A 25,054-nucleotide genomic window follows, 5' to 3' on the forward strand; every position below is an offset into this window, starting at 1 on the left:
GTCCATATTTCATGCAAATCCACAGCATTGCTTAGATTTTACAAAGATTTAAAAATATTAAAATATTGCTATTGGAATCCACTTTCATAGTAGTCCAAGTATTCATTTGTCAACATCTTCTGAAAGTTTAGACAGCTGCTTTGAACTACTCTTTTTTTACAGAAAACTATTGATAGTCATAATGTAATTTGTGGCTATTTAGCACAAGGTGTTAAAAGCAGAGGAAAGCGTAGCCATTTTGATGATTAGACAGCTGAATTCCCACACAGCAGAAGCAAGGATCAGGCAGCTAAAACCAGTTGTGGGATAAATTTGAAGTGTTCCTTCCAAAAAGAGGTGGCATCTGGACTATGGAGTGATACTACTTTCCCTGTTGTATGGAGTGTTTACGTTGTTCAGTTTTGTTTGCATGTCTTAAAGAGCCCATTTGCAAGATACAGTACAAAAAATCCCCATTAGATTAGATGTTGCAGTTCTCTCTAGCATCACCATCTAGATTTTAGGGTAGTATAAGATTATATGCATGTCTGAGACTAGACAGATTTGGATTTGCAACAGCTCCACCTGGTATTTTTATTCTTCTATGTAAAATATAGTAATTAACATCAATTGTAGTGCGCATCAGTATATTAAGCAGAATAGCGAGAATGTGTTTCTTCTTTCAGCTCCATCCTTCCCTCTGACCAGTCGTTTCTGGACTGGCAAGCTCCTCAGAGTGAGCTTGCTGGGAGCCACGAGCATTGAGGATGGCAGTGCTGTGCCCAGCAGTGCAACGGCAGCGCAATGCGGGGCACTCCCTGAATGCTGACTCCTCAGGAAGGAGCACAAACTGATGCTCAGAAAATGGCATTTAGTCCTACGGAGGGCTATTTTGAAAAAAAAAAAGTTTGTATAAGCTCTGCCAAAATTGATTAGATTGTGGCTACATCATGGGAGGTGCAGGGCTGACTCAGGCCTGCCGCTGCCATGCTGCTTCTGTGCTGGGGAATTCCTAATTGTCTCAGCAGTGGAGTAACCTGCTGAAGTCTAGGCAGGATCTGACCTGGGAACATTTTAAATTCTGAAATATGAGAGAACATTTAAACATTTGCTCTTAATAATAAACCCAGAAGAGCTGGAGCCAAACAAATCTTATTTTATGTTTTTCTGTCATTACTAGGTAAAAATGAGAAGGATAGTTCAAAGCCTGAAGAAAGAGCTGAACATCACAAAGCAGCCAGACCTTCCCATCAGCTGTAACAGCAGACAAAATGATGCCAGCATTGCTGCCACGTGCTTTTAGCCTACAATTTTTGGCATTTCAGAGAGCATTCAAAATTAGTGAGGACAGCAAATTAGATTATACAAACACCAATTACAACGTAAAACTTGGGCAAACATGCAAATGAGGAGGAAATGCATCTTCCTGTGATAAAACATAGTATTACTATGACAACAATCAGGTTAACACGCTAAGAACAGTATCAGAACACCAAAAATGGCATTTACACAGGGACTTTCACAAATTAAAATAAAAAGCCGGATGCAGTTATCTTCTCATTTGTTACTGATAGCTGACACTGACAAAATGCTTTCTATGTAATCTTCTTACTATGAATTCTGATTAGACATTTTTATGTTATCCTTCTACACACTTGATTTACAGATAGGTTGCAAATTAAGTTTTTCATACAATTTTCAGAAACCTAAATGAATTGTGACCCGAAGTCTCACTGATTTAAAACAGGATTGAGAATACTAAGTCCCATTTTCAAGTCATTTAGGTATTAACCTAAGTAATTTATGATTTCTTAAATATCTTTGTTAACTAGTATGCCAAAAACTAAGATTAGATAGTACTACAGTACATACAAGTAACTGAAAATAATAGGTATTTTGATCTTTCAAGATTTATCCACTTCACTTATCAAAGTCTAAACACTTACAAAATAGTCCAGAGGTGTTGGACTAGATGATGTCCAGAGGTCCTTTCGAACCTCATTCTGTGATTCTGTGCAAATTTGGGGATAAATAAAACACTCCTGTATTATTTCTATTGTCTGTTACCGCTATGCTTTCACATTCATATTTCTATCAAAAGAGTTGCTTCAAAATTATTTTTTAAAAATTGATACACTTTTACATATGATCCCCAAATAATTTGTAGACACAAAATGCTATTGGAAATATTTAACTTTTATGAACAGATTTCTTGGTATACTGGCAGAAGACAGGGCATTCAAGATGCATTATTTAAGACAGATCTTCAGTTTTCCTGGAAGAGTCTCCAGGCATAGTGCCATAAGAATTGCTTTAATTACCTAATACTTTAGTGAACAAACAACTAGAGAAGCTTTAGAAAAAGTCACAAGATCTATTGACCTGATCCCAACCATAGACGCATGCAGTCCTGAAGCATAGCCTGTATACAAAGTTTTTGTTCATTTTAACTATACGAAATACTTTAGTTTGTGTTATTCTGTTTAGCATGATTCATTTAGGGCAAAAGCTGAATGTCTTTAAAGATCTGACTGATGAGTAGATTAATTTGCTGTTCTCATAATCTGTGTTCAAATGGAATAGGCTGTAAGCAAGGCGCATATATATGTTAATAGAGAAAACCACCAGAGTGTAAAACTGATTGAATTTTATCTATATTATCTTTGTATCATTAGGGAAATATTTGTTGTACCTTAAAAGCTTAACTTAGAATAAAATCATTTTCTTTCACTTAAGCTAAGAAATCTCTTTCGAGGAGTAAAAGATGCTATCAACTTATATTGAAAGGGGAAAGTAGATCTAATACAAAAGTAACATGAAAATGTCTCTCTGTAGTGCAACTTGAAGTCTTACGGCACTACTGCTCATGTAGAGGAGCTTGATTTTTCTAATAACTGGGGGGAATAGGCAAGCATAATCCATGTGAGTTATTGGAAAAGTAGCTTCTGTTCAGTTGAATTAATTTAGTTGATGTTACACTTTTCTCTCCCATAGAATATCTCTGGGCCACTGAGCAAGCGTAGTTAGATCTTTAAAATGAACACGCACCAGCTTGTCATGGTGAGCTTATCTGTAATGAATCATCCTAAATTCAACTGCAGAATCATGAATTAGACAGTTATTTATTTATATTGGTGATACCATAATTTTAGATGCCATTTCCAGGTGAGTCACTGCTACCTCTACTTTCTTTTGGGATCTGAAATAGGATTTTTCTTGGATGAAAAGGGACTAACTCAAGGCTTCATACCTAGAATCTTCTTGACACCTGACCCTTTTTTCCCTAACATATTCACTCTTGTTATCTCAGTTTTAAGTTAGTTTTCTGCCATGAATTTCATATGAAGTGACAAGTTTGAGGCCAAGAATTGTCAGGGTGAAGGAGATGACTTTCCGCAGAGAATCAGCAGAGAGCCATTACAGGTATAACTAGCACTGCTTGTTGTTATGGTGTACTTTCCAGACAGGCACCCTGGTTGCCAGCCCCAGCTTGCTGAGGATTACTAACTCACCAAGGGCCATTTTGATGAGGTAAAGATTAAAGTTGCAAGACCTTAAACTATGCCCAAAGCGAGTGTATGCCAGCAAGTACCAAGAGATGGACTGACAGATGCTTAGTTGGTCATCTTTGGATTTGTGTGGATCAGGTCTCCTCTCTCTTTGTACAATGTTATTCCATCTGGAAAAAAAGGACACCAAGACAGAGTGCACTATACTTGTACACTGAATGCAATTTATATCTGGTTATATATTTATTTTTACAATTACAGATAAAGATGGTGCCTTGTTTTTCTATCATCCAATACTGTTTGCCTAATATTTTTACAGATAGTCTGGTAAATTTCATTTTCCATCTGTAGATCCCCTTTTGTAAAGCAAATTCAGAATCATTTATTTTGGAAATGGAATGTAGTCTGTGAAGGGATGGCAACAATGCAATGTATAGTTTACTTTTTCTCCCGGTTAGTTTTTTCAACACATTTAAAAGAATTATTTACAGAAAATTCTACAGAATATTAATTATATTACCTATATGTTCCTTAATTATCATTCCACAAGTTTTAGTGTTCAGTAAATATTTAAGAAGATATGCAGAACTAATATATTGTTAATCATTTGATAAGAAAAAACAGTGCCCACTATATTGTTTTGATATTTATTTGAGAAACCAGTTTTTGAACTTCAGTTATTTTGTGTTGAGATTAAATCCACACAAATTTACTGCACCTTACAGTTTTCTTGTTCATGTTGCTCAGGTAGTGTTTGTGCATTTAGGGAATTTTTGGCTTTGGGCACTGTATGACTTTCACTAATATTATCAGAAACATTTTTTGTGGATTGCTTATATGTGCAAAGTGGCGATCTTGAAGTAGACTTCATTAGTGGAAAAACTGTTCCTCCTTGGGACTGCTGCTCATCGTTTACCTGTAACACAAACACATCCTGTTGGTTACTTGGTAATGGAAAACCTTGCTAGCTTTCTGCAGTAGGTCAAAAGACTCTCTGCAAAAGACTTACTGTTGTGAATATGCAAAAATATATACCTACGAATTAAAAATAAAGTATTTTGAAGATGTTTATTATTTGATTATATAATATAGTGAGATTTTAAATCAGTGGTTTATTTGGACACAGAATAAGATCAAATATGTGCCACACAGTTGACAAGCGCAGGAAAAAGCTAAACCAGTAACAGACAGTTCTCTTAGTCTGCTTACTAACATATTAGGTATTGCATATTGAGATTTGCATTTAATTTTGCTATTTCATAATGAAATGCCCTGTACATGCTTTGCAAACATAAAACATAACAAAAAACACTTTTTTGCTGACAACTGGACAGAAACCACTGCTTTCACTTTTTAACTGATATGCAGTCAAAGCACTCAATTAAAAGTCTACAGATCACATACAAAAGAAAAATCTGCATAAGGAAATGACAGAAGGTACATTTTTAAACATCTTGAAAAAATTTCAACAGTTTGAAACTGGCTGTCTTAAATGAAGTAAATATAAGTAGCTGTCAGGGAAAAGAAGGAAACAAGGCTTATTTTAAAATAAGACACACTATATACTATTTTAATATAAAGCATGAAACATGTTTTGATGGTTTCAACAAACGATGAAAGAATACTACAAATAGGTTCTCTAAAGATTCACAGATGTACATCTTCTTGAAATAAAACAAACTGCCACATTCAGTAATGTCCAAAAGAGAAGGGCACAAATTCCTTGGACTGAAGACTCCTGCATATTTACAGCTGAAGGAAAAAATAGCCCTGAAACCTTTATTTCTACTATATTCTCCTTTAGTGAATATAGTTTATAGCTGAAGGTAACCTATACAATACCAGCTTAGGCAAAGAGAAAAACTATTTGGGAAATCCCTCTCCTAGTTGTATCAAAAACAATTTATTACTAACTACTTGTAATTTGCTGTAACCTTGACTATGGTCACTGAGAGCCTACAATAAGCCTGTAGCATGCTGGCAGATGATTACTTAGTAACTTGCTGTGGCCAAGGCTTCCTTTTTCCACTACTGAGTTTCTTTACAAGCCATATGCTCCATTTGTTTCTAAAGATACAGCAAAACATATATAAATGAGTGTAAATAAAATTTATAGGCATCACTTAATGAAACAGTAATAAACACAGACCTCCAATGTCTGTAAGAAGCAGCAAGTGTTTACAAGTTGGGGTAATTAACCCTTGAAACAACATGCATGGATGTAGTGGATTCAGTATCACTCTAAAATATGGATTTCCTAATACTAGATCTCAAAAATTATGGGCTGTGATCCAGCTGGTCATTAAATCATGCTCTCTGGCCTCAAAAATCTATAAATCCATGAAACTATGTGGATCTTGTTGACAATGAAGAGCATATTTCATGTGCTAACCCAAAATATTTCATTAAAAAACAACCAAAACAACAGAAGTAGTACTCCGTTACTATGGCTTCTCTTTTGGCTCTGTGGTAGACTCCACTTACAGCCAAAGGAATACGTTTGTTTAGCCTGGCAAACTGGCAACCACTGGCAACCCTCATGTAAAGAAGTATCAACATATAATAAGCACTCTCAAATTCTTACTACTGAGCTCAAAACAATGTGGGTAACAACTTTAGAAATGATATCAGACAACAGAAGGTTTATTTATTTTTATCTCTAAAGTTTGAGAAGTTTTCTATAGTCTGGGAAGTATTTGCATTAACTTGGAAAGAATGTCATATACTGTCAGCAGTGTGTCACGTGACTGAAAACACTTGCAAAGTTAACAAAAGCTTCATTAACCAACCTTTAAAAATATTTTCTAATAAAGATCAGTCTTCAAAGCCTAATTCAACAGTATTTCTTTTATTTATTATTTATTTATTGATATATTTATTTTATTTTAGCCACAAAATCTGGCAACCACTAACATTACCAGTTCCTTCACCATCTAAATGTTCCCAATTTATATATTCAACAGTCTCTCAAATATCTGTAAACATTTAGAATCTGGAATTCCTAGAAAAATTATTAGTAGAAAACTTTTAGCCTCAAATCTGATATCTGATTTTGAGTTTTTTTTTTCTTTTGCTTTTTACAGTTTCTGAAATCTAAAAAACTTCAATATAAAAAATATTTGGTCTTTAACATCAGTTACACAGATTTAAAAATATACCTATATTTCATTTACATTTCCAAATGGGTTACACTTTGAAGTCACAGATTACACCACAGGAACAATTTGTAGGTTCCTAGTGTAGCCCAGACCTCTACTATTTTTAGTTATTTAGTATTTATAATCTCATCTTAACTGTATTTCTGAGAAATTTAAAGAATGATGATACCTCCTGCCTTTCAAGATGAAACATATAATACATTTCCTTATGGTTTTCATACACAGATAAATTTTTTAAAAGTCACCTTTTGTGATTTGCTGCCACCAGCTGTTGAATGAGAGAGTTCACCAAGATAATCTGATCTGCTTTTTTTCACATCTTGTGTGGGCAAAGACAATTTCTCACTTTGAGATGCTAGATGAGGATCTGTCCTTAGGTTTAGGTTTGTTCTACGTAAAATATAAGGGCTAACATTTTCGGCAGGAATATCAGCAAACCCTGAAAAATAAACGGCTTCTGTTGTAAACAGCTCAGTAAATTACACTGTTTATCAAATAAGCATATCTTTTTTTTCAAGACAGGGATTAAAAATAGCTGATTAAAATAAATAATTTACTCTATTGAAGAAAATGGATGAAAAAAGATTATTGTGCAGATCTTGTGGATTTCAAAATTCATATGCATACTCAAAACAGAGATAGTTACAGATAACAGACTAATTCTACACCAAAGTTTTTCAAATAAAAGATTTTTTTTCTTTAAAGGTATACAATTATCTGGAGAACTATTTCCATTTAAAAACATTTCTACTTTTTTACTAGAATTCAATCAGAACACAACTCTGACATGGTATTTTTGATTTTTCATATTTTTCTCTGTGTAGAAGTATAATAACTGGTTTAGATTCTATTACCTCTATATTCACCCTAGATCTCAAACATTAACTAGCAAACAAGTCTTCAGAATAAATAAATTTCTTGAAAAAAATTAAGGGTGATAAGAAAAGGAAATGCGAATAATGCATAAGCAAAAAAAAAAAAAAAAAAACAACTTCTGGGAATGATTATTAAAGTTGAGGAGATTCAGTACCTCCACATCTGGTCCCTGAATAACTGCAACTGTATTTATTACAACGGGTCACGTAGTGGGCATTTAAACATAAAGTATATTGCTCAAGCCCTGATTTGTGCAACCTTCTCGATTACTTTTTGCTTCAGTGAATCCTTATAAGAAGTACCAGGCTACATAATTTCACTTCATTAATAGCAGAATGAAAGTGAACTTTCATGAAGATGTGAATATACCATCAACTTCTTTTTTGAGGCAAGCAAGGAATAATATTGAAGAAACTGCAGGACTAGGTAAGGAACAAATGTGACTCCATCACAGCATAGTACCCAGCACAGTGTTTTCGTATTCCTATCTTTCGACTTTTTAAGAGTAAATCTGCTCCATAGCTGTTCTCCTTTAAGTTTCAATTACAAGAACATTTTTAAATGACTAGAGCAAGTCTTGATTTAGCAAACAACCTTGTTGCTGTTACATATCATGTACTTTAGTATCTAATGCATACCTTACAATAAACTACAAATTTGTGACTGCCAATACCATTTGATTCTTTGCAAAATGAGACTTAATAAACCAATGTAAATGTATCACAAAAGACTAGTAGTACAGTTCCACAAACACTAAATTGGCATAAACTGACACTACCATGGAAAGATGGGAGTGTGCTCACTTCTACTGCCTGCTCCCATCTTTGTCACCACAAAAGTGTTTACATGGTCAAAAATTGACCCAGAATAAAACTAATCCATCAAAACAAACAAAAAAAAGAAAAAAAAAGAAAAAAGAAAAGAAAAAAATCTCTATGCTCAGAAAACATTCTCTTTTATAAAAAATTATAAATACCTTTTTTCACCACTTCTGGAAGTCCAGTCAGCTCATAGTCCATGTTCTCCTGTGCAAGCAAATTTTCATAGAGATCATCCTTCCTTTTCTTTTTTGATAAAGCCTCTGGCATAGGAGATCTTGGCTCTCCATTAGCTTTCCTGGTGCCTTCATATCTCTGCCTTTTACTTGAAAGCTTAGTAGTATCTTCATCTGACTTCATCCCCTTGACTGATTGATCATTAACTGTTACTGATTTATCTGAATTCAGCAAAGGAGTGCTCACAGCATCAACTGTTGGCTCTTTCAGCTGATTCAGCTGACCACTCAACAAAGTGACTTGTGTTTTTAACATCTCATTTGCTTCTTCTAGCTTATAATATTTAACAATTAGAGAGCAGTATTTCTCCAGGTTCTCATCTGCCTCCCTTGTTTTCACTTCTACAGATTTCTGTAATTCTTCCAGTTTTAATCTAGTTTCTTCTGTAATGGCATTCTCATCAGCACCTTTAAAGTAAAGTTATCATTACTCATAGAAGTTACTTAAAAAAAGATGTATATGCAGGAATTTATAATGCAAGGATCAAATAGCTATTAATTAATTACATATGTTCTTTAACTATGCAACCATAATAAATAAATTAAAACATGGTAATGTATTACAAAATCAGTAGTATGTTACCTAGGAAACAAACATACAAAATTTGGAAAGAGTCATTGACCAGTGCACAGGCAAACATTTTCTCTGTCATTTTTTAACTTCTAAATGCTCAACTTTGTATCCTTAAGTATATTTTACAATATATTAACAGACCTCCTGGACAGTGCATTTTGTCTCATGAGATGACCCACAAAAGAAATAGCAAAGCGTAAGAGTCACATAGATCTTGAGGGAACATGTTAAAAAAAAAGAAAAAGTACACAATCCTTTGTTATTATAAAAAATTCCACTTCTTCCTAAAGACACTTTTAACCACAGAAATGTAACAGTAAAAATAAATACATATATATTCATAACCTAGAGCTGCTTCTGATATTTAAGAAAGAAGTTGCATTAGATTCTCAGAAAGTCTAATTGACACATTTGTAGTTGTACTTTTTCGTATCAGTTAAGAATCTTTCTCCTCTGTTTTAGAGCTGCATACACAAATGTACACTTTAGAGGGAAAAAAATTTACAAATTAATGTGTTCTTAAGAAAGCATTAAGATTCAGTTATAGCGACAAACTGTAACTGAAGCAAGAATTCAATTACATTTTTTCTTACACTTTGACATACCTAGATTTTTCTTCTTTAATAGCTCATCACGTTCCACTATTTGTTTTTGCAACATTTCCTTTTCCTGTTCCATTTGTTTACAGGATTTCATCCACAGCTGCACTTTACTATGAGCAAATTCATTTTCTTTCTTTAGTTCCACTATACTGTTAATATTGTCAGCCTACAAAATAAAAGATGTAATTATAACACTGGAAACATAATTCTTCTGTCTAAGCATTACACTGTCAAATGGAACTCTTAATTGTTATGCAACACTAGTAGTAGACCACAGTTGTAAGGTATACTTATTTGCTTGTTTCTGTACAACTTTATTTTAGCAGCTCCTTACCTGCAGAAACATTAAAGTCATCTTACTAGAAAGGTATAAACATGTAGATTAACTTAGAGTAAAACAAGAATTCAAATACCAATAGGGAGGCTGTTATTCTCTACAGTTACAGACAGCAAATTATGAATGTTCAGATTACTGATGTCAAAACTAGCATGAGAGCGCTCTATGAGGCCTGGCATAGCAGTCCCTTTTCCACCTGTTACCACTTTGTTGACATGGCATAAGCAAGCACTGCTTTCTAGGTAACAAATTTCAAAGCAATACTCTGAAGTATTCTCTCCTAGTCTGAGACTCACTAGTCCTTATGTCCCTAATGCATCTTAGTATCACAGAGGCAAGATAACCCAAGCCTGCTCTGAACCCTAAATCGCAGCATAAAAATACACTTCTGAACAGCAGCAGATTATTCCTTTCTATCCACAGCCACTATTCTGGGCTGCTCCCCACTCGCCAAGTCTGATGCCAACTCCTCTGCAAATACCACATGGCAGGCACAGCTGGAAGCACTGTGTTGTGTATCTGCAGTTCCGTGGGTACTTTGTTCTGTCCCTGGCACACACCCTGGCACACATCATTAGACTGTTAATATTATAGGGAATAATATAATACCACAATATAGACCACAGTAGAATAAAGAACTTCAGATGTGCCAGGTGAATGCATTGCAATTCAAAGTTTACCTGATAGTGTATTGAAACTGTTATGTTTCTTCAAGAGTGCTTTTAGAGAGGCACTTATTCTCAAAGTGAGAGCACAGAACTGGAGCTAGCAATCAATCACAAAGAGAAGCAGGACAAAAAAATGTAGATGAGAAAAATGTAGAGAAAATTAATAAACAGAAATTCAGTTATACAGACAGTTAAACTTCATCTCTGCTACTAGAGCACACCTAAGTTGTTCTGAGCTATCAATTGTTCACAATATGCAAAGCTCACATTCTGTCAGTGAGAATACTTTAGACAAATAGAGAATTGCACTAGTAAATAATTTTGATGAGAATTCTATATAAAATGGAATTGATAGACTCTCAAGAATCAAAACCAAGGTATCAAGAATAATACTACAAACAGAACATGGTATCTTTTATTTTCAAAGTAATTTACAAAAAGAAAATACAGGCACTGCAAAGTCACTCTGAGTGCATTCTAACGACACTATAATGAAGTTGCAATATTCAGTGTAGACACTAGACTACTGTGCTTAGTATCACATAAACCAATTATAGGTGATCTTGGTCATGGCATGCATAGCAGAATTTTTCTAATGTAGATCAATAGTAACAGTGTTTTCTGCATGCTCTACATTTTCATTAGTGAAACAAAGGCCAACGCAAAGTCAAACCAAAGCTTTGGAGCACTGGTTCCCAATCTCGCATTTATTTTGCTGCACTGTACCTTGTATCTAATGTAATTAGCAATAATTGCATGAATTTTTCTTACCTTTGTTTTTTGGAGTTCTCCTAAGGTCTGATTAGCTTCTTTAAGAAAATTATTTAATTCCTCTTTATTTGACTTCAGATGCTCAATTTCCATTTTTTGTGAACTGATAAAGTGCTCCAATGAATTCATTTTATCTTGACAGGCCTGAATTTCGACTTCATTCTAGAGAAAGAAAATGTGCCTAATTACTGTGATATTAAAAAGGGACACTGAATTATATTTTGAAGATATACTTAATATCATATTACAGCCTACAGGAATTCCGTAGTAAATCTGCTTGATATGCTTTGAGGAGTATAAGCCTTAAGTATACATTTTGTGTTCCAGAATCTTACCTCTAAGAATTCTAACATTTGAAAGCCCTTATCTTTATTATAACTTGCTTTTAAATATAAATTCATAGGAATGAAAATTATTAAGATACAATTATAGCAAATTGCTTATTTGTGTCCTTCTGGTCCCAGTACATATTCATAGACATATACAACTTTTCTGCAGAAGATCAGGGCTCTTTCTATACAGTATGGCTGAAGCAAATGTATTTCAAACATATTTGATCTATATTCTTTAGTGGTTTGTCTTTCCTCACAATTTCCACTTAATTAGCCTTTTCCTTGACTAGGAAACTGCTTATTGAAACATACTGTTGCTCTCCCTTCTTCATGTGTAGAGTCCTAGTAAAACCATAAGTACTTAACACTGACTGAGTTCTGAAGTAAATACACCTTTTTCATATAGCAAATAGTAAAAAGATGAATTTTTCTCAGAACTCAGTCAGTGTTTATATTTTGGAAATATTGATACCAAAGATTTTCTTTTGCAATTTTATCTGCAAAAGTTTTGTAAAACACATAAACATTAATAATTGAGGTGGACGAGGCACACAGCACCATTCATCCCACTGTCTGATTTACCTTTCGGTTTACTTCCGACAGAGCAGCCTGGTGATCCTTCTCTGCTTGATGAAGTTTGTCTTGATATTCTGATATTTCTCTTATCATTTCACTCTCTTTTTCTTGTAACTCTTTCTGAATCATCCCCAAACTCCTACTGAGTTCATTTTTTTCTGATATAGTCAGAAGCAGCTGTATCTATAGACAGAAATAGCACATTCTTTGGTATTTAAAATGTTATAAGTGAAGAATTAGTTTACCTATTAAACTGTTTGATTTTACATCTGAAACATCTTTGTAAAAAAAACAGCTCAACAAGACAAATTTACCTATTTACCTATTTAACAGTAGGCAAATAGAACATAATCACAGTTGAACACAAAAAGAGCAGGACAGAATGCAAAGGTGGGTCTTCTAATAATAAACATTTGTTGAGTGTAAGTTTGCTAATACTGTTAAATCATACCATACTGCTAAAATCAAAGTTTTATTTGGAATTGGTTTATTAAGTATTCTTTCTGAATGTATGTTTGCTTCCTCAGAGAGTGATTTCAGAGATTAAGAGTCACTTCTCTTACAATCTTAAAGATGATGAAGCTTTGCTCCTCAAGGAATCAGCATTTCAGTAGAAGTTAAGAGGAAAAAAGGATTTACTCATCATCCTTCTATCTCAGACAGAATATTAAATTTTCTGAAACGAAGTGAGGACTTCAGATACTGTACATTACTACAGGTCTGTTGACCTCAACACATTTACAATAATTGAGAATCTGGCCTTGAACACAGAAATATCTATTACTCGTGCAGTAACTAACTTTGCTGTTTTCTGATTGTTCTTGAAGAATTTGTATTTGTTCAGCAAGCTTGTTCCTTTCCATGGCAAATTCTTCCTGTAATTCAGAAATCTTCTGTTCAGTGTTACTTAGTTTGACTTCCAACTCAGTACAACTTTCAGTCAGTTCATTTACCTGCAATCAAATATTCCATAATTATTCTTTTAAAAAAACTGTGACCTCTATAGAATTTTATATGCACCATACAGATTTTAAGCAGCGTTATCTTATACTGATAACTGATCTAAGCCTAACAAAGGGCCACAACAGATTAATGCTATTTTCTCATGGCAAGTATTCAATTGTTATTTCACTTAACATTGAGCTCCCTAAATGTTTCTTCTTAATATTAAACTCTTTCACTCATTACTAATTTGTCTTTCCTCTTTTCTTCTATAGGAAAAAAGGAAGATGTCCTGTACTATATGCTGTTACTTAAAGTTCTATCCCCACTTTCAAGCTACCTTTCCATTCATCCTACACAAAGTGTAGTGCTTGTAAATGCTTTCCAGCTCTGTAACTTTGAAACAAACTCCTAATTGCATTGAAAATAGCATTGTAAAAATAGGATACTTATTGTAAAGATCTCAGATTAAAGTTATTTTAAGATATAATTTATTAAGGAAGTGGTAAGCCCAGAGGACATTTTATCCTCATTCCTAAAAAGGGAACTTTACAACAATGGAAATGGTATTACCTTTGTATACACAGTTGACTTTTCAGAAAGTGTAGATTCCAGTTCCTTCTCAAGGTCTTTATAAGATATTTTTAGAGCATTTAGGATATCCTGAAAAGTTCCATTATTAGAAAAATATGTCACCTTTAGCTTCAATTCAGTGATCAAATTCTGCAGCTCTTTTTTTTCCTGGTGCCAACATTCCTGCTCACGTTCCATATGTGTCAACCGCAAAGAGAGCTGCTGTGTATCTTTCACTTGCTTTTGAAGAGCACCATTTTCTTGAATCTTTTCATCCAGTTTTTGCTTACAATCCATAAACTGTTCAACAAGTATTTCCTTTGAATGATCCAATTTGATATTTTCACTTTTTATTTCCTGGCATTGTTGTAATAATATTGTTCTCTCTTGTTCAAGATGAGCTACCTGATTAATTAAGTCTTTTTCTTTTGCTCTAGCAACTGCTTGCTCCTTGCAGGAAAATTCTAATTTTTCATATATGTCTTTGATTTCAGATTTCAGCAATATTACAGCATTTTCAAACTCACCCTTGATTAGCATCTTTTCTTCCTCCTTTTCTTCTAATATTTTTACTGTAGCCAAATTCGAAGACTCTAGTTCAAGGATTCTTTCTTGCTTTTCCTTTAAATCTTTAGCCAAACCCTCTTTTTGTGAGCTGAGGACATCAATTTCTAATTCTAAACATTTCACCTTTTCAGTCATTTCTTCCATCTCAATTTTTAATGTTTCTGCTTCTGCTTTAGCAGTCTCTGATTGAACAAATGCATCTTCTAGATTTTCTTCTGACATCTGCAATTCTCTTTCAAGCTTCTCAATTTTGTCCAGAAGAGAATCAGCTTTTCTTTCACTTCCTTTCAGCTTTTCAGCAACGTGACGTTTTTTCTTCTCATCAGATTCAATTTTTACTTTCAGTTTCTCGATTCCATGTCTCATTTGATGTACTTCTTGCTGTGCTGAGTTTAATCTAGCAGCAAGTTCACCTTTTTCAATTAACAAGCCTTCTAAAGATTTGGAGAGCTTGGAATTTTCCATTTCTAAAGCACTTAACTTACTCTGTATCATCTCAGATTCTCTTACAACCAGCTCTTTTTCCTTGTTCAAATCTGCTGCTTGGTTTTGGAACTTTTCTCTTTCTGAGGTGAAAGACTCTACATCCTTTTCCAAATTTTGCAACTTTTGCAGAAGATCTTTTTCATTTGATAACTGATTTACATCAGATTTTACAATCTCAGACAGATTTGTTTTTGTCATCACTTCATCCTCTAACCTTCTAATGAATTCAGTAGAATTCATTTTATTTGACTCCAGCTCTTTTAATTGCTCTTGTGGTTTCTGATGCATTTTATCCAATTCTTTTTTATTTTCAGACAAAATTTGTTGTTCTTCACCAATATGATTTCTCTCAGTTGTGACTGCAACAAGATGCTCTTGAAGGCTACAGATAGTTTTCAGTTTAAGTTCTCTGTCCCTTTCTAACTGCTGGTATTTTGTCTGAAGCATTTCAAAATCATTCTCTATGGAGAAGGCATGGTTCTCAATATTTACTTTCTCAGATTTTGTCCTCCTCAGTTCATTTTCAACTTCAATAAATCGTTTATGCCAGTCTTCGTTGGTCATTTCTACATCATCCAGTGTCTCTGCTTCTGTTACATTAGACAATCTAACTTTATATATTTCCAGCTCAGACTTTACATTGTCAAGTTCCTTTTCTAAAGACATTACTTTAAGAGATAATTGCTGCTTATCCACAGAAACTGGTTCCAGTTTTTCTTTTACGTCACAATTAATTTTTTTAAGCACTACAGCAGTTTCTTCTAGTTCGGCAAAAGCTGAGCTCTTACAAGTTAACTGTGTATGCTGAAAGTCCAATGGCAAGTTTAATTCCTTGACATTCATTAATAAATCAACATTTTTACTGCTTTCCTTTGTCTCATAGATCAAACTCATATTTTCAGCAGTCTGCTGTTTTGTTTCTTCCTGAAGCGTTTCAGTGCTTATTTGAGTTTCAAAAAAATCCCCTGCACTCAAAAAACTACTACTGTTGGAAAATGACAATACACTGACACAGTCTGAAGAGTCAGCAATTTCTTCTGATATATTTCTACATTCTTGTTCTCCACATAATTTCTCTGTACAGTCTTCTAGTAACCTTCCTTCAATGGTCTCAGTCACATTTTCACACACAGATTTCACTCCTATAGCCATTTTCTCAAAGGGGTTTAGTTCAGGTTTGTCTTTTTTCTCTGCTGTGTTTTCATTAGGCACTCTCAACTCATAAAAGCTGTTGTTTTCTTCTTGTGTGTTCTGCAATGGTTAAGAATCAGTAAATAACAAGTAAATCACAAACAAAAAAAAGAACAAATTTTAAAAGATTTTTTCAAATTAGTAAAGCTCTTTTTAAGCAAAAAAAAAAAAAAAAAAAAGACACTATCCATCTCAACTTTGTAATCTGCTTTCCTGTATTTCCAGTTATTTATGCATGTATGCATCTTTGCAGCAAAAGTTTAAAGATACTATGGAGAATTTTCAACCAAATTTACTGAAAGACTGAGTGCAAAGATATTACATGCCTCCAGATTCTGTGAATATAGTGTCCCTGTGACAAAGTGACAAACTGTTATTATCACTAATGAGAGAAATGTTTGTTGCTCACCTCTTATTAGACATCAGAGGATCTTCAAGGAAGACATGCCCAAATTCTTGAAGAATTTTTCAATTACCACTGTTTGTAAGAGCTGGATTTACACTTAGTGCTGCCTCATGCCATCATTTGAGACAATTAAAATGAATGACTCAGAAATCTAAAGCCTTCAAAAATGAACTGAGATTGAAGGCAGGAACTGAATGATCTGTATGGGATACTTAATTTGAAAAAGCTATAGCTATGTACTATGCAGAACTATTTTTTTTCCTTTCTTTAAAATGTTCTATGTGTTCTCAGTGTGGATACTATAAGTGAATCCTGGGCAACACATATACGTGAAAGATTTTCTTCTCTGCAAAGAGCAGTTTCTCAGTGTTGCATAGTCAGCCAAAATGGAGAGCTTTGGTTGCTATGACTGAGAGCCATGTTAAATTATCATTTCTGAGTCTCTGTTGCCATTATGCTAGAAGCCACTTACAGAAAATCTAATGGCCAAAACTAGAATTCTTACAAGCAGAAATAAGCATTACATGACTCTGGTTGGCCACGTCTGTTACTTTTTCATTGTTTGCCATTTCGAATGCTCCCTATGATGCATAGGACAGAAATCAAGGACTGGATTTTTTCTTTCTTTAAGGAACTGCATTGCTTGTATGTGACACAGTTTTAACAAAATTTCATTTCAGATGGGTAATATCCACGTTTGGCTTTACTACAGAGCAAATGGTTAACATAAAACTTATTTGCATGAGAACAATTACTTACAGTTTCAGTATCAGTGCACAGTAGTGAACAAGAACTCAAATCAAGGACTTGTAGCTGGAATCTTGTTGCTTCTAGCTCCAAAGACAGATTTTCAGTTTGTTTCCTCTCTGCTGCTAGTTTGCACTCCATTTCCATACTCAGGTTACTCAGTTTCTGCTGCCATTCTTCCTTGTCAGATATATTTTGCTCTTTGAGACGATCTATTTCTTTTCTTTCAGAAAGTATAATTTGTTTCAGCTCTTGTATTTCTTCCTTTTTCCTATCTTTCTGATGGTGAAATTGGTCTTCAAGAACTTTGATGGACTTCTCATATGTCTGGCACAGCATTTGAAGTTCTTCAACTCTGCTCTCAAGATTAGATTGTCTAGGAGTAATGATCTTTTGCTCTTTAGTAAAGTCCAGTGTGGGATCATTATGAGGATATTCCACTAAAACTTTTCCTATACCTTCTGGAATTATTTCTTCTGAACTATTCAACCTAATAATTTCCTCTGGCCATTTGTATGTATCACTGTTAAAAGAATTATCAGCCTGACTTACCCCTATAAAAGAGGGGCTTTCACAAATATCTGAAAAAGAAATAGTAGACTTAGTTGAAACTAAGTCCAACAGTCCATCCTTTTGTCTAGAAGATAGTGGCACTCTCACTGAATCTGTATCAACATTGCTCAGACTTGTTGACAATGAAGAATTTTCTGCCTTCAGTGTTTCAATACAAGACTGTAGTTCAGATATTTCTGAGCTCAGAGAACAATGTTGTTCATATAATAATTTATGCTCATTCTGTAAAGAGAAAAATTTCTCTTTTATTTCAGCAAAGTGCTTTTTAACTTCTTTGCTGGACAATTTTCGGTCTTCACTGTCAGAACTGTGAACAGTACTGCATTCTTTAAATATGAAGGGTACTTGCTTGTTATCCAAATATATTCCCCTTTCACTATTATCACTCTGATCCATAAGTTCATCAGGAAAAATACCCTTTTCACCTTTTAAATTTTTATCTGCATTCATTATTTTCTCTTCCTCTTCAGCCACTTTATTAGTAACTGTGGTGCCATCAGTTTTTGAGTCATTAAATACAGAGGTTAATACTAGGTTTTCAGCCTGCAATCTTTCACACATTTTCTCCAGTTCATTCAGTTTGCTTATTGTTACCTGCAAAGACAATGCCAGTTGGTCATGATAATTTTCTCCTGATGTTAATTCAGGGAAGATCAATGAATAACTTTCATTCATTCCTCTTCTTTCACAATTCTGGGTAATAGTACCATAATTACACTCCAATGAGCAGCCACTTTCATCTAACCCTGTAAGCTGAGAATCTGATGTTTTCAATTCTTTAACAGACAAGAGTTCTTGCTGCATTATCTCTTTTTCCCTCTTACTTTTCTCAAGTTCTACTTCCATTATTTTTAAAGCAGTCTCCAGCTGCATCACTTGTAACCTGTAGTTTTCTACAGAAAGTTCTCTGTCCTCAAAATCCATTTGAAGACGCTTGAGTTTAAGTTGGTATTTGTTTAGCTGGGTGTGCTTTTCTTCCATGGGCTCCCACAACTGTTCTGAATTGCGTCTCCTTTCAAAACTGAAGTCACACATTACAGGTTCACTTTTCCTTTCTAGTTTCACGACCAATTGCTCCTTCTCTTGACATAAAGTATCATATTGCTTTTGCATTTTATTCTGTGTTGCTCTGACATTTAACATTTCCTGTCTTAAACAGTCAAGTTCAACAGAAGGTACATTTTGGATATGGGAAATTTCTGACTGTAGTTGCTGAAGTTCCTGGATCAAAAGCTTTTTTTTTTCTTCTGAGGCTATTAATTTGCATAAGATGTCTTCATTCTCACTAAATACCTGTTTCCCTTGTTCTAATTCTGCTTTCTTCTCCTCAAACTCATTTGTCTTCTCTCTTAAAATGCACATCATGTTCACGTTTTTTCCTTCCATCAATTTGTACTTTGCTTGCAGAACAGTAAGCTCCTTTTCAGTTTCTTCAGATCTTGATTCAATATGTTCTCTTTCCTCCCTATGTTTCCTAGACATTTCAGAAATTATTTCTTCTCTTTCCTTTGAACTATTAGAAATATTTTTATTTGCTTCAAGTAAAGTTATTTGTTCTTGCTCTAAAGCTCTGCTTAAATCCCAAAGGGTTGCATTTTCTTCAGTAAGTTTCTCAATTTCTTTGTTATATGTGCAAATCATTGAAGATAGGACTTTTTTCTCTGAACTCCATGTTTCAGACATGAGCTTTAGTTGTCTTACTGAATCCTCAAGCAATTTGTTATTGATCTTTAAATCCTGAATCTCTGCTTGTCCATTTTCTAATTTTCCATTCAATGTTTGCAGTTGCATGTCCTTTTCCTCAAGAACAGCTAATGTTTTTTCGACAAAATCCTGACGTGCTGAAATATCCATCTGCAAATTACTAATATGCTGTTTAGTTTCTGTCACAAAGCTTTCATGCATCTTTTCTACATTAACTAGCCTTTTCTCTGTTTCATCCTTCATTTGCAGTAAGTCTTCATACTGCTTCTTTTGTTCTGAGTTCAGCTGCTTTTCAGCCACCAATGAAATCTCAGGAGAAGATATCTGATCTTGTAAGGTCAGATCCTTGTTTTTTTCTATTCCTAAAACAGCTTTTGTACACCTGTGATCTTCAGTGATGGAGTCATTCACTGTGAGTTGTTTATCATCTAAAACAGTTTTATCCAGACTGTTTTGTAGAAGAACTTCTCCATCTTCTGCCATTTCTGAAGTACCCTTTGCTTTTACAAGACAACAGATTTTCCTATGTTCACCAAGTAGACCATGGTAACATTGATCCCTTTGCAGTCTTTCACCTGCTGCTAACTGTAACTTTTCTTCTAGTTCACCAACTTGGTTGGTGAGCTGGAGTATTTTACAGGACATGATTTCTATTTCTTTCAGGTACCTTTTTTCAGAAAATTCTGCTTTCTGTTGAAGTTCATCATAAGCATTTTCCTGTGCTTCTAATTGTGCACTTTTACATTCTAGCATGTCTTTAAGTTCTTTAATCTCTATACTATTCCTTTCATTTACAGTTTCCATTATTCTGAGTTTCTCATTATGTTCATTATTTTTGATTTGTTCACTTTGGAGTGAACTCTCCAAGTTGTTAATATGAGTCAGCATGTCTTCCTTTTCAGACTTAAGTTTATTTATAAGATGATCATTTTCAGTTTTCCATTGAGAAAAAGCAGTAGTCTCTTTTTTTAATTCTTCACATTCTTTCTCCTTGAATCCAAGGATCCTCTGAAAAGCTCCCGATTCTTCCTCCATTTTAATTATTTTACACTTTTGTTCTTTAATACAATTTTCCTTTTCCTTGAGTAGGTCTTGAGTAGAAGCTTGCTGCTCTTCCATGTCAGCTAAAGCTAATTTCAGCTTCTCCAAGGAAAGGGAGCTATCCTGCTTTTTAAATTTCTCTTCTAGCAATTTTAATTCTGCTTCCTGAAATATATTCTTATCTGTAACAGAAAACATCATTAAATGTTTGCTTTATTCAATAAATGATGCAGCTAAATAGAAAATATTTACTTCTAGGGACATGCGGTAAAAACAGTCAATCCTGACAATCTACAATTTTCTAGATCAAATTTTACTATTTACTTTTACTATTTTGAATTTTCATTATATTTCAAAGCATTTTCAAATTATTACACTTGATAAAGGATTTTTCTAAAATCACCTGAGGTTGCCAGAAACTGTGTACTCATAGACGTCGTTAACTTTCAGTTCTGCAGCCTCATATAAGACTGCACTTCAAACCAGTCTATCCAAAGTGTTCTTTCTGGAAAATTCAAATATGCTACTCACTTTTCATCTCTTCTGCAAAATTCTGGCTCTGCTTTAGAGACTCCTTGATGGTTTTTAGCTCTTCTTCAAATTGGTGGATCTCTCGCAGTTTTTTTTCAAATTCACAGTCAAGAAGGATTTTCTCCTTCTTCAATTCCTAAAAAAGTCCAAACAAGGCCATACTTCAAACAAATTTCCAAAGAGATCAAAGAATTCATTTTGTTTAATCAAAAGAAAGATACTCCACTACATCTCACACAAAAATGGGCTCGATTCCTAAACACTGCTAGGGAACACAAGCTGAACTATTCTGACAGCTTCTGTGAGATACTGTCAGTTGACACAGTTAGGGTGTCCCTTGGATGTTCCAGGGAAACAGCTCCTCATGACCCGTCCCAACCAGATCAATACAGGACAGAACGTAGGCAAGTATGTCTGACTTGACAAAGTTATGCTACCTTCTCAAAGGCACAAAGGAGAAGAATCCCTGAAATGGCCTGTCTGCGGGCGTAGAGACAACTTTTCTTTCCACAGAACAACATCTTTGTGGCAATACTGGTCAAATTTTATTAAGAAATGCTTACTATTTTACTATTACTATTTTAGAGAGTTATTTTGCTATTAAGAGTATTTTTTCCAAATAAATTGAGTAAAATATATATATATATGCAACTACATTACATCTAGAAAGTTAAATAAAAGTTCTTTTAAGGAAGCTAATCCCTTTTCTCCAAACTCCTGTGCTGGACAACAGATGGCATGGCACTGGCACGGCCCAGTTGGAAACAAGCCGTCAATTATTCATCCGTTTACTACTAGCAGATGGGCGGTAGTTCACAGAAGCCAAGTTCAAGAAAAGGAAAGGTCTGGATGAAAAAGAATTAAAAGGTTGCTGGCAGAGCAGGCTTGTTTTTGCAACAACATAAATAAATCACTCTGAGAACATGATTAAAATTGTCACTGTCACTAACAGTTACCTTTCCTTCTACTCATAGCCTCCCCAATACAGTTTCAAAAATCCATTCACTCCAGAATATAAGTTTCAAGGAACAAAGTTTTCTAGTTATCTTGATATACAGTATTTTTTTAAAGAAGTACAAGTGGTTGCACTTCCCATATTTAAAGCGCCATACACAGATACAAGTACATGAACTAAACAAGCCTGTTCATCAGAAAATCTGTGATGATCTATGGACAGAAATACAATTAAATTTAAGGAAATAAATAGCTGAAAGGTACAAAGATTCAAAGATTCCAAACAAGCAACGTTCAACAAAAATGAACCCATAATTTAATAAACTAAGTATCTGATAGCTAGTTACGTGCACATTTCCAAAGCATGACTAAAATCTCTTTGTTTTAAATCCACTTATAGATTCTACTTGATATATTGTTTTACTTAATTTAGGTATTCTACAATTGTTCCTTAAAAAAGCAAAAACCAAACCAAGGCAAACTCCAGAACCTATGCACACAGTTAGCACTATTATCCAAGAGAAAATTTTCAGTGAGTAGACCTATGAGCCATAGGTTTATGAGTAGTTTGGGCCAGACTGGCCATTTTTCCAGCAGTATTGGACTTTCTTGTACTATCAAAATGAATTATCATATATTAAGATGTCAGAATTGCTAAGCTACTGAGATGTCACCACTAGATATCTTAGAAGTCTTTGTATTGGACTAAACATATGTCTCAAAAGTGTATCTGTTTTCTGACTTTTTTAGGACTAATCTTATCATACTGTAATGACTGAAGGCAATTAACCAGTGAATTAACCACTGCAAAGCAGCTTTATTCTCCACTGGGTAGTTAGATCATTATTATAAGACTACAACAATTTTCCTTTACTAAAGGAAATGTCCAACGTCATCACCTTTTTCTTCCACTATAAACAAAACCTACTGTGAACAAAATTTGCAAGACGTCTAAGCAATAGATGCAGTTTTTTGCAACATATACATTTATGATAATGGGGAAGGTAAGCCAGGGTCTAAGCTCTGCTAACATATACTATATTTGATCATGTGTGAGTCATAAAATAGAAAGAAAACCGTAATGGTTGCAATCTCTTCAAATATTACAATTTCCCCGGATTCATCTTCTTTGTAAGTTTATTGCTTATGTTCTAACACAACATCACTATCACCAGCTGTCCAACTCTCTGGCCAAGGCAAACAAATATGAGGAAAAAAACTGGCTATAATTACAGCTTAGTAAGATGGCAACAATTCTGATAGATAAAATAAAGAAATAAAGCACTTCCAACTATTTACAGCATAAAAGGTATCTGCAACAACTGGACACTCTCTGACAGTGGGATCTCTTCAAACTCTATCAAATCGAATCTCACCGTGTAATTTCACAGCCAGAAAGGCATGAGCCCACACTATTTGATAATATCTTACTCTTTTTGCCTAAAAATATGAAAGATTGACAATGTGCAGAAGCTGAATAGATTACATCTGGCAAGTCACACATAAGAAAATGTAGAATTCATTAGCTAAAAGTTTCTTTATATTACATATAAAAACAAAAGCTATCTGGATTAGCCTTATCATTGGAAGGCATTGTGACATTTATTTAGTAAATGAAGTGTGCCAAGGATTATTATGTGGCACTGAGGCCAAGTGGATGGAACAGCCCATATCTGTACCACTAAAATCTTCTACCTTCCAAAACAGGTGGCTTTAACCAGACTGCCTGCAGGGAATGGTCCCAGGCTCATGCTAACTCCCAAACTGTGCCTGGGAATTGTTTGAAAGAGTGCTAGTCAGCTGGGCCAAAGCCCAGTACTATTCTAACAATTTAACAGTACAAATGGTCACATTAAAATACCTGCGAATGTCCCCTGACACTGCAATTTACCAGTATAAATGTAGCTGCTGAGACTGAAGTTTCGTATACTAAAGTGTATGAAAGCTGTATTAAGGGATTCTATCTCTGAATCAAATTTGTCGTGGCCAGAAAATACACGTGTTGATCTGATCAAAAAACATTATGTTAGTTTAAAATTTTTCACAAACTTTCAACAAGTAAATTTTGTTTTGGCAGAAATTATATCAGATTATTTTATATCTGCCCATGACAACAGGCAACAAGTAAAGAAAGAGCATTATAATTAAAAAAAAAATAAATAAATAAAACACACATGGTTTTCGTATCTATTGAGCCCTCTTTCTTTTCTACCTCTTCTAAATAAAGGAAAAAAGTTTCATTGAAAGAGGTGACATGGACTATCTTAATAATATATCTTAGCTGTCACATGAAATCATGTTTTCACTGATTTCATGTAGTCAGCGCACAATTTGCAGAATTGGCCTCAGGATTAGGATTCATTGCTGTAATGCTACTGATACAGTTCTAGTTCATGTTGGACTTATCTTTATCAAATCTACCTTTTGTTTCAAGAGACTTTTGCTTTTAGTCCTAAAATAAAAATACATAAGATAGTCCATAAAAGTGTTTATATACAGCTTTGGGGAGCCGCATTATTTTAGTAAATATTGGATGGTACTAGTGTTTACAGATTGCCAATACAGGTTATTAATCATATCAGTTAGGCCTCTAAATTGTTTACCTCGAAGCTTCTTCTCAGCTCAGTATCCTTAGCCTGGGCTGCTAATAAAGCTTGCTCTGCTCTGCACAGCTTCTGAGTGAGATCATTGGTATCATGTTCCAAGCGTTGTTTCACTGCCATTACCTGTAAGAAAATTAAAAATTCACACTTTATTCACAGTCATATATAACTCCTTTTGTTTTTTAAACTCCTGTGCATGAACTCCAAAATGGTATTACAGAATATAAGAAAACCAAATTATTTTATTCCGTCATGAACCTAAAATTGCTTTACTGTCATTTCAAAAACAGCTTATTATTG

At 34.3% G+C, this 25,054-nt stretch overlaps 2 protein-coding genes across 6 annotated transcripts in view; one reads left to right on the top strand and one right to left on the bottom strand.

Annotated features, from left to right (window-relative positions):
* The window catches only part of LOC134138327 (spermatogenesis-associated protein 7-like), a 93,306-nt gene that overhangs the window by 49,084 nt on the left and 19,168 nt on the right, over positions 1-25,054 (top strand). For 3 of the 5 annotated variants that reach the window (XM_062571820.1, XM_062571821.1, XM_062571824.1), the window contains one exon: positions 1,160-4,562. The exons of the other annotated variants lie outside the window; for them this stretch is intronic. In XM_062571820.1, coding sequence (XP_062427804.1) covers positions 1,160-1,282 — 123 coding nt within the window. In that variant the 3' untranslated portion in view covers positions 1,283-4,562. Of the gene's footprint in view, positions 1-1,159; positions 4,563-25,054 lie in introns of those variants that run through there. 5 annotated transcript variants of the gene reach the window in all.
* CENPF (centromere protein F) overlaps positions 4,124-25,054 on the bottom strand; it is a 40,057-nt gene continuing 19,126 nt past the window's right edge. Inside the window, exons 9-19 of the mRNA XM_062571819.1 lie at positions 24,755-24,877; positions 21,198-21,333; positions 17,361-20,848; positions 13,952-16,255; positions 13,237-13,389; positions 12,443-12,619; positions 11,529-11,690; positions 9,756-9,918; positions 8,499-8,984; positions 6,892-7,085; positions 4,124-4,404 (exon numbers count right to left, since the gene is read on the bottom strand). Of these exons, the coding sequence (XP_062427803.1) occupies positions 4,198-4,404; positions 6,892-7,085; positions 8,499-8,984; positions 9,756-9,918; positions 11,529-11,690; positions 12,443-12,619; positions 13,237-13,389; positions 13,952-16,255; positions 17,361-20,848; positions 21,198-21,333; positions 24,755-24,877 (7,593 nt within the window). The 3' untranslated portion in view covers positions 4,124-4,197. The remainder of the gene's footprint in view (positions 4,405-6,891; positions 7,086-8,498; positions 8,985-9,755; positions 9,919-11,528; positions 11,691-12,442; positions 12,620-13,236; positions 13,390-13,951; positions 16,256-17,360; positions 20,849-21,197; positions 21,334-24,754; positions 24,878-25,054) is intronic.

Source organism: Rhea pennata, chromosome 3, assembly GCF_028389875.1.
Source record: "Rhea pennata isolate bPtePen1 chromosome 3, bPtePen1.pri, whole genome shotgun sequence".
In the NCBI taxonomy this organism is placed as follows: Eukaryota; Metazoa; Chordata; class Aves; order Rheiformes; family Rheidae; genus Rhea; species Rhea pennata.